A 9,380-nucleotide genomic window follows, 5' to 3' on the forward strand; every position below is an offset into this window, starting at 1 on the left:
CATTTTGGTCACCGCGAAATGACGGCGCACGGGCACGGGGCCAAAATGCACAGCTGCGCTTCGCATGCGTTTCCTACAGCGGTAGACCGCGCTCCCGGGGATCGGGGGACCAGATTGCACAACGTTTTCGTTTTGAGGGACCAGATTGCATTACACGGAGCAGGCAAGGCCCTCCCCTCTGCCGTCGCCGTCGGGGGTGGCGGCCGTGGGTTCACGCGCGCCGCGGGGTTGCCCCGCCCCCCTTCTCTCCCACAAGGCCACCGCCACAACATCTCGGGTCTCCGCCTGGAGGCGCAGCAGTAAGCGGCCGAATAGAGGAGCCGCCTGCGGGCGACCGGCGACGAGGTTAGGTATGTCATCGGTTGCATTTTTCCCCTGCATTAGCATCAGCCTCTTCGTACCTCAGGTGCTAACTCGCTCATTCTAAAGTCGTAGTGGCTCCAACTCGAGAAATGCTCAGAGGATTTGGTAGTAGGAGCACGAATTTTAATCTAATCCAGCAGCATTGCAAGAGGGAATGAGGGATTGTGGGTAATGGAACTGCGGAGTTCTTAAGCAGACCACTTATTTTGGATTTGGTCTGGAATGAGGGATTCGGGGTAATGTGCGAGTGCCAATTAACAGATCACCGAGTTCTCACATGGAAGTAGAAGCTCCCTGTTTGAAAATCACTTGAACAAAAATACCAAAGTTCGCACAATTTTTTTTATACCCCTCATCCAAATAACAAGCAAGATCGCAAAATGGAAACAAAATGACTGGATTTCTGTTTATCTACAACCAATCATCACAAGTTGAGCAAACTACCAAACTTTATCTAAGCAGACGCAACAATAACTCGGTGGCCATTTTCCTTTCACCGTCCAGATAAGGGGATCAGTTGTGTCATCCGACTGGTATAGCCAGACTGGAAGGAGCTGGAGCTCTCCTCGTTGACCTCTCCAGAAATCAACAGCTGGAACTGCTTTCGCATTTCATCATTCATGGACTTCGTGGAGGACGGGGAAGCATACTGTTTCTGGCTTGGAGTCGTTGGCAACAACACTTTTAGCCTTGACACAACCTCGGTCATGCTCGGCCTGTCGATGGCTGCACTCTCCACGCAGTTCATGGCAAGGTCCACCACGCTCTGCAGGGAATTGGCGTCGTACTGATCCAACAGCCTCTTGTCCACGATATCTTGAATACTGCCTTTTGCAATCTTTTGGCGTACCCAGTTTGGTAGGTGGTAGGTGTGAGGGTCCATCAATACCGGGGGCTTGCCAGTGATGATCTCCAAGAGCACGATGCCGAAGCTGTAAACGTCTGTCTTGATGGTGAGCTGGAAAGTTGCATGGTACTCAGGGTCGAGGTAGCCGAGAGTGCCAGCAGCAACTGTAGATATATGTGTGTGCGCATCATTGAAAGCCCGCGAAAGCCCAAAATCAGCTATTATCCCCACCAGGTTCTTGTCCAGAAGGATGTTGGCTGTCTTGACATCTCTGTGAACTATTGATGGGGTGCATGACTCATGTAGATATTCCAGTCCTGTAGTTTAATTTGTCAACAGATGCATACATACATACATCACCTAAAAGAAAGCATGTAAATGAAATGCGAACCTTGTGCCGAATCAAGTGCAATATGAAGTCGCTGTTCCCAAGTCAAATTGTAGTCATCTCCTGCATCAAGACGTACCAAAGTTAATGCAAGTGCCACAAGATACATGCATGGTAGCATACATGCTAGCTTTATAATTTTTGCACATTTAACTTCAGATTGATGTTTAAACCACAATGATCAAGCATGTTATCAATTGGTCTATTATGGTCTAAACCCGGCATAAATAGGCACTTGATCTTTGAGAGGTCACTGCTTTTGGTTCTCTTTAATAAATATTATGGTCCATTGAAGTATTCTTTGAATATGTACCTCTGTCGTTGCTTTGTTTCTTACTGATTTTAAATATCTAACTATCGAGTCATAATTATGACTGAGTAGAGGTATGTAACTGTGGTGCCCCAATTTGTTAGCCAAGTATCTATGACTATACCATGCTTATGAATTTGGCAATGGACAATACTAAGAAAAATTTCCAAAAAGGAAAAGCTCCAAGAAGAACTAGGTCCACCAACTCAAGTGTATTGATTAGCAGCAGCAATAACAGTCTATGCAATCAACTAAACCTTTGACAAGGAAATCAGGTTTATTAAAAAAAACTCGTTTTTTTTATTATGCTAGGTCCTGCCAATTTTTATATTATGCTACAACGCACAATATAAAGTTTGGCGGGTAGGTAGTTTCCAAGTGGTTAATGAAAGCTATTGGCATGTCGGTCCCTGTGTAGTTATTGATTTTGAATGAAGTAAAACATTACCTAAGTAAACTATGTTTGATAGAAAATTTCAAATAGTGGAGGGAAAACCTTCTCTTAAAAGCTGTTGAAGATTTCCTCTGGGCATGAAGTCATAAACGAGGGCTAGGCACTTCGTGTTCTGGCAATATCCTTGTAGAGTCACGAGATTCTTGTGATGAACTTTGGACAAGGTTTGCACCTGCAGCAACAGATATAGTTACCAATCATCCTAGAGCTGAAGACAATTGCATCATTTCATTGGATATGGACTCTGAAAAGGGTTGATATCTTGCACACTTATAGTTTACTTTCTATTGAAGAAATTATTGATTTGACCTAGTTGGTTTTGTGGTATACCTCAGGGAGGAAATCTGTTGACTCCGCTATTGATGTCTCCATAAGCACCTTAACAGCTACTTCATCACCATTTTCCATTGTGCCATGGTAAACAGTACCAAAACCTCCTTTTCCAACGATTTGTTTGAAGTCGTTTGTTATGTGTTTCAGGTCTGCGTACGTGAACCGTCTGATATCAATATGTAGGGGTGTTTCCTCTTCATACATAGCATAATCCTCATTGTCTCCTGACTTCCCTGCAGAATCATAAAGTAGTGTGTTACATGAAAGTTTTGGGTGAAGCTGCTGTTTAATGTCTACCACCTATTCCATTGATGAAAGAGAGTTTAAGAGCGGAAAATTTTATTTTACCTTTCCAGCACAGTTTCCAGAGTATGCACATCACTACTAGGAGGGATACCAGTACTACAGGAACTATCACTGCGATGAGCATGGTAGATTTGGTGTTCTTCTTATTTGAACAGTACGTATCTTTGACTTTTGAGCATACGGGATTGCCTTCTAACCTAGTGGCACCATTACACAACATATAGGAAAAAATGAATTAGTACGATGTTAGCTACAACAGCTCTACAAAATTATGATTAGAAGATGCCTCCATGTTCTAACACGACTAACATGGTAGACATGTACGCACTCTGAACGAATAAACTTCATGGTTTCTCATATATGCACTCTAAAAGAATAAACTTCATGGTTTGTAAATCATGTGCAGTTACTAAGGTCCTTATCTATTTCTCATCTTGAGTGCCCATAGACAATAAAGCTTTTATAGTTACTAGATGCTAGTACATGTAACTGAGGGCATGCTTGAATCAATGTAATGCTCTGCAAACGTGTTGCTTCACACACTTCTTGTGGCACCTGAATTGGCCATCACAACTTCGTCAAATTCGATAACTGTTCACATGTACCACAAGTGGTGCTGCTGCGGCATTTATTTTTTTTTGGGAAAGGAGGATTACCCCCGGCCTCTGCATCAAGCGATGCACACAGCCATGGTGCTGCTGCAGCATGACGTTAGAAAAGTGTGGCACGACACAAAATATAACACCAACTAAACTGTGGCCATATAAAGTCAAACTTGTGTAACTCTTGTTTCGTGAAGTGTGGCGTATTTACATTGTATTTTCAAAGGCTGTTGCTAAACCTTGATTCTTCTATGAAGCTCAACCCTGTTCCTTTTGAGTGTAGTTGTTTAATTTGATCTATTTTTTCTGTAGTCAGAAATTGCGAAACATTCAGTTAAAAGAAAAGGAATTGTGCAACAGAGCTTGCAAACCTTAAGTCAAGCAGACCGGCCTGAGATCTTTGAAGAATAGAATTAGGGATTGGTCCATCGAGCTGGTTATATGACAAATCGCTGTAAAATGAAGTTAAAATTATTCTCTAAATTTTATATCATCAACCAAATATTATATTAAGGAGAGACTTACAGAACTTTAAGTGACTTTATTTGGTAGTCTGGAATAGCTCCTGTCAAATTGTTGTGTGATAAATCCCTACATATGTTTTGTGCTTAGGGTCATAAAAAATGTCACAAATAATCCCATTTAGCCCATTAATATTTAGTGGTAGGCACCACTTACAAGTTCTCCAGTGATGCCATGTTCATGAATGATATGACTAATCCACCTTTCAGTCCACTAGTAGACAGATCTCTGCAAAACAACTCATTTTAGTACAAGTCTATTAACTTAGCCGTAGTATTGAGCTAACATGTTTCTTTAAGATTATTTAAGTATCTTTCTGTGGTTCTTTACACTAAATTGCATATGTTTTCAAGCTTTCAACTAAATTAACTGTGTTTTCAAGATAATAGCTAGCAAGACACGTGACAAGTTTTTCTTACCATATAAAAATGCAATATACTTCAAAGGTTAAAAATATGAATTGTGATGTTTATGTTCCAAAATGTATATGGTACAAGTCCTGGTTATGTTCTTACACTGCAACAATCCTTGGATTCTGGTTTCTCTTAGAGTAGTCGCAAGTCAAACCTTCCCAGGAATATTCTCTTGGGGAGCATGGATCTCCATTCCAGTTTATCCGCGCCAAATTGTAGTGTTTCTTGACTTCTTTCATGTAATTGACTACAACACCGAAAAAAACAATGGAAATAAATATGAACAGAATAAAGAATGCTGTATATGTTGGGTATGGGCCCTCATATGTATTAAAAAGAATGTAAACATTAACTTAACTAGTTGCAAAGTTATTTCATATGCAAGTTTTATCTGTTTAATAGAAGTGAATAAATTGTATTAATCTATTTATCTACTACGGTCTTGGCCATGGCTCATTGGTAATTGAACTTTAGAAGGTTGCTTACTAAGGAGTTACTACTGAATCAGCTGGTTGATACACTTGTTTCTATTACCATAATGTGGATACTGACAATGTCAAATGGAGTTGAGGATCTTCGGGAGTCTACACAGTGAGATCTTGGTAATTAAGAATTGTTTAAATGCAGGGAGCTGGAGGTGCTGTTCCACCAACTGAATAAACTGCATGATGATCATGTGAATCTGCCACATATACATGACAAAAGTGTAATGCACATGCAGTATATACATTAATCTTACCATCGTCGGCGTCAGTGGTGAGGTTATCCATCCGCACCAGCGAGTACACCTCGAACGCATTGATGAGCGGCGGGAGCCTTGAGCTGCGTGTCTTGTTCAGCAGGAAGGTTGCAGTAGGGTTGTGCAAGAACTGCCCGTTCTCGTGCATGCTGTCCGCCTGGAATCTTGACGGCGAGAAGTCTGGAAACAGCAAGTCATTGTCGCTGTAGATGTCGAACCTCCTGTTCTGGTTGCTGATGTTGATCTCGGCAAAGTGGAAGATCGGGAGAAGCTGCAGGTTCTTGGCGTCCAGGTTGGGACCCACTGCCACATTGATCTCGAAGAAGGAGTAGTTTGTGTCTAGGGTGCTGGCCTGCTGGAGGATGCCCTCTGGTACCTGGAAGGTGTTGTCGCCGGGTAGCCTCCTCACTGGACTGCTAGTGTTTAGAGTCATCCAGGGGTAGGTGTTATAGGAGAAAGACCAGCCCTCCCAGAACCGGTCGTAAGGGTCCAATGGATATCTTCACCGCACACAAAGACAAGGAGAAAACAGGTAAATAGCTAGCCAATAAACTTTTTTTTTTAACTTGAAGGCAATAGCTGTGACAACTCGCCAGCCAAACTTCTTGTCACCTTGGGATGACATTAGTTTTTGTTAGAAGCAATTGCAAGATTCAGGAAACAGATTAAGGAGCAAACACTTCAAATGTTCCGTGCTAGCCAACTTCAAAACCGTTGTCAGGCACAATTAAGATCAAATCCAAAATTATTATGGATGTCAGCCTTGTCTCACCTTGTGATGAAGTCAGTGGCTTGACCAAATCTGATCCGGCGAAAGTAGCTGATTGACACCGAAGAATTCACAAAAGGGTACATTGAATCTTGCAGTGGCCTCAGCTCCAACGCAGACACGAATGGAGTCCCTGTACCGAAGTTTATCAGACAGACCGACACCGAGCCGCCCGGAGCAACGGTGAGCACCTCCTTCCATATTGTGCTTGATGGATCCCAACTTGTCAAGTTTACCGCCTCCCAGAAATTGGCGCCGATATGGAGCCCAAATAAAAATGGTGACCCGTCCATGGTCCGGTTCAACCCGTCGTAGTCGCCGTAAGTAAACAAGGCCCTCACCAGCTTTTTACCAGGGGTGGATGGCAGTGTGTAGCAATTCCTTGAGCCGTTGGGGAAGCTCCTCAAGGTTTTTTGGCTCTCATATGGGGCACCAGCCATGTACACTGCTGCTATTTGGTGGGTCAAACCGCCCTCGACGAATCCAACGTCGGACTGGTGCTGTATTCCTCGTATGCTGCTGTCGGTGTAGGGAGTAGTGTTTCTGTTTCCACAGTCGAGGCTTATGAACCCTGCATAACGGAGAATATGTGTCGGTTTCTTGTGTTTCAGGTTTAAGATATGCTGAAAGACCATATATAACCTGTCCATTTATAGATATCTAATAGCAAAAGTATGAGTATTAAGATCTCAGTGAATTGAAATTTCTTAAGTTGCACTGAAGTAAACTGAGCTGTGCATGCAGATGGAGCAGAGGTCAAAGAGGACAAGAGGTGCATGGATCTATCTAGAAGGTAAAAGCCAGGACGACACGGATTTCATTACCAGAGGTAGAAGGAGGCTGGCCATGGACTCGAATCGTCGCTGTGGCCAGGACGAGCAGCGGTGCCAGGATCCATGTCAGTTTTGTACTCGCCGAGCTGATGATCGCCATGGCACTCTTGGATTTTTGCAAGGCGTTGCAAGCGAGAGGCATCCACAGAGCAACCTGTGCACTTATATGGCAGATGAAACCAGCTAACGCGGCCGGTTTAGTGGTATTTTTAGTGACTCAAGCTCAATCGGCGCGGTGTGATAATAAAGAAAACGAAAGCTTTGTCCATCAGTAGGTGAACTGCTACTTGCATTAGTCTAAAGGTAAGACTTGCCATGGGGTTCAGTTCGATAATCTCTGCCAGAATCAACTGCCCGTCAGCGAGATAACGAGGCCCTACCTGCAGCTCGCTCCTTGAACGCACGCTGATCTTTCTTTTGAACCAGTCCCCTCGCTGTGCGAGAATAAAGAAGTGGAAGAAGCTACAGTTACATTGGAAAGAAGACACAAAGAAGAAAGCCAATTTGCAAGACCAAATCCAAGCGTGACCAAGCTGAGGTGCATTCCCAAACCGAGCTGATGTAATGAAGGTATGAATGCTTTTCTTGACATTATTATGCGAGTTTTTAACCCAAAGCGGAGATGGACATGGACGTCTGCACGGCGGGGCAGTGTGGACGAGGACGACGCAGCACCCTCAGCCCCCTTCTTTTCTCCCCAGGCAAGACCTGGATTTATATTGTCGGCGTAATGAACGACCCGGCGTGTTGACTGTACGTGGGTAGGAAGAAGAAGAACACCCACCCAGGTACACTAGATTCTACACACACACCGGCCGGTTGTTGGATGGCTTGCTTGTTTGCCAAACTCGCATCCCAGCATGAACATCGAACAAGGCAGAAACTGCACTATCAAGCTACCAACTAAGCTAGTACTTGCCAATAGACTGCAGGCGGTCATAATGGAGCTTGTTTGTATTAATCAGTATATGGCTGGCTTTATTAAATCCAGGGCCATTCAGGACTGCATTGCTTGGGCTTATGGGTATCTTTTCCAATGTCACAAAGCAAGCTGCCTACTGTTGTACTTAAAAATTGACTTTGAAAAAGCTTTTGACGAGCTTGAACATGGAATGATCTTAGCTATTTTGAGCGAGAAGGGGTTTGGTACCAATTGGTGTTCATGGATAGAACAAAGTTTATCTATAGCTACATGGTGTTGGAATTATGTGTCCGGCAACTATATTCAAATTGCTTGGAATTGTTAATATTCGGAATACCTCATTATGGCTGTACATGTATTTATACATGGAATTGATTTACATGTTTAGCATGGAATTGTTACTTGCTGGAATGTACTTAAGTAATATATGCATAAGGAAGCTGGTCGATTATTAGTGGAATACAATATACTATTTATATTGGAAAGACTACCCGGGTACATTGATGATTGGAAGGAGCTAGATCATATAGTTAGACTACAACCCTAATGTTGATCTACATAATTAGAGGAATTTACACTTTATTATGACGCGTTGCTCACAAGCGCGTGCTCCGGGGACAGAACGGGTAGAATCCGTTAACAGACAAATATGATCGTGGTTGGTAATTTGATCTGGACTCTATCCCGGAAACTAGTGGAAAAGACTAGGAATCTTATATCTGTATAAGAGGTGAACTCTTTGGAAAGACAGGATAAGAAGGTCCCTACCCCTTAGCCTCAGACATGCGAATTGTGAGCGGCACCACGGATAAGCGCAGAGGAAATAGGGGGTAGACCACAAATTTATTTTCAACATTGGCATCAGCGCAAGGTTCGGTCGCGCTATAACCCAAGTCCAACTCTGCAGTCGTGGTGGCCGCCGATCCCATTGATTCCGCTGCGTACTCGCCTTCATTAGGTGGATCGGTCCTGCTATGCTGGACGCCGCGTCGCACGCTTGCAGTCGGCCCGTGTGCACTTGGATCTGCTCTATGATTCTGCTGATTTTCTTTTTTTCGAGGAATCGGCAGGAGCACCGCCTTTTCATTTCAGACGAAAAAGAGGGTTTATGTACAAAGATGACAGGTTTGTCCGGGAAAACCTGACAAAACCCTTATAAGAACCGTTGTGGTATGCTAAGTGAACCAAATCACCCAATGCCGGTCGCCACTTGTGCCCTGCCAAAGGCGCAAGCCCGCATTCTTATGTCGTCGAGCGCGATGGTCGCCACCTCCAGGTGAGTGAGGCGGGTGCCGATGAATATCCGGCGGTTGCGCTCCTTTCAGATATTTCAAATGGTGTAGAGGAAGTGACCGCTACACCGGCGTCTATCGTCCTTGGACAGGGGACAGATGAGCCGATCCCACCAGTCGGAGACTCCCATGGGAGGCGGAATTGTCATCATATTCGTCGGCGCCTCCCTGGTCCATGCCTGAACATGCGACCAAACCGCAATCGCAAATGGGCAGTCCTTGCAGAGGTGAGTTGGCGTCTCCGGTGCTCCCAGACACAGCGGCATGTAGGATCGTGCGGCCATCCG

At 44.1% G+C, this 9,380-nt stretch overlaps 1 protein-coding gene and 1 long non-coding RNA gene across 3 annotated transcripts; one reads left to right on the forward strand and one right to left on the reverse strand.

Annotated features, from left to right (window-relative positions):
• The first annotated feature begins 65 nt into the window (after positions 1 to 65).
• On the forward strand, positions 66 to 8,259 carry LOC123079505 (uncharacterized). 2 transcript variants are annotated; one of them, XR_006438016.1, is made up of 3 exons: positions 66 to 350; positions 6,791 to 7,449; positions 7,581 to 8,259. It is a non-coding gene; the product is annotated as an uncharacterized lncRNA (long non-coding RNA). The 2 variants fall into 2 exon arrangements; XR_006438015.1 differs by lacking the exon at positions 7,581 to 8,259 and having other exon boundaries at positions 6,791 to 7,182; positions 7,266 to 7,507.
• LOC123079504 (probable LRR receptor-like serine/threonine-protein kinase At2g28960) lies at positions 662 to 7,031 on the reverse strand. The gene is made up of 12 exons (XM_044502278.1): positions 6,871 to 7,031; positions 6,050 to 6,617; positions 5,278 to 5,777; positions 4,641 to 4,785; positions 4,282 to 4,353; positions 4,129 to 4,194; positions 3,975 to 4,055; positions 3,044 to 3,198; positions 2,693 to 2,928; positions 2,405 to 2,534; positions 1,602 to 1,661; positions 662 to 1,527 (listed from the first exon to the last, which is right to left on the reverse strand). Exons 1-12 carry the CDS (start codon positions 7,019 to 7,021, stop codon positions 857 to 859), a joined length of 2,835 nt encoding a protein of 944 aa, XP_044358213.1. The 5' UTR covers positions 7,022 to 7,031; the 3' UTR covers positions 662 to 856.
• Positions 8,260 to 9,380: the final 1,121 nt, after the last annotated feature.

Source organism: Triticum aestivum, chromosome 3D (assembly GCF_018294505.1).
Source record: "Triticum aestivum cultivar Chinese Spring chromosome 3D, IWGSC CS RefSeq v2.1, whole genome shotgun sequence".
Lineage (NCBI taxonomy): Eukaryota > Viridiplantae > Streptophyta > Magnoliopsida > Poales > Poaceae > Triticum > Triticum aestivum.

Coding starts and splice junctions, on each gene's coding strand:
- LOC123079504 (XM_044502278.1), bottom strand. CDS start 7,021: ATGCCTCTCGCTTGCAACGCCTTGCAAAAATCCAAGAGTGCCATGGCG. Junction 4,195..4,281: donor ATGGCATCACTGGAGAACTT/GTAAGTGGTGCC, acceptor AAACATATGTAG/GGATTTATCACACAACAATT. Junction 1,662..2,404: donor TCAACAGCTTTTAAGAGAAG/GTTTTCCCTCCA, acceptor GTCTTGATGCAG/GAGATGACTACAATTTGACT.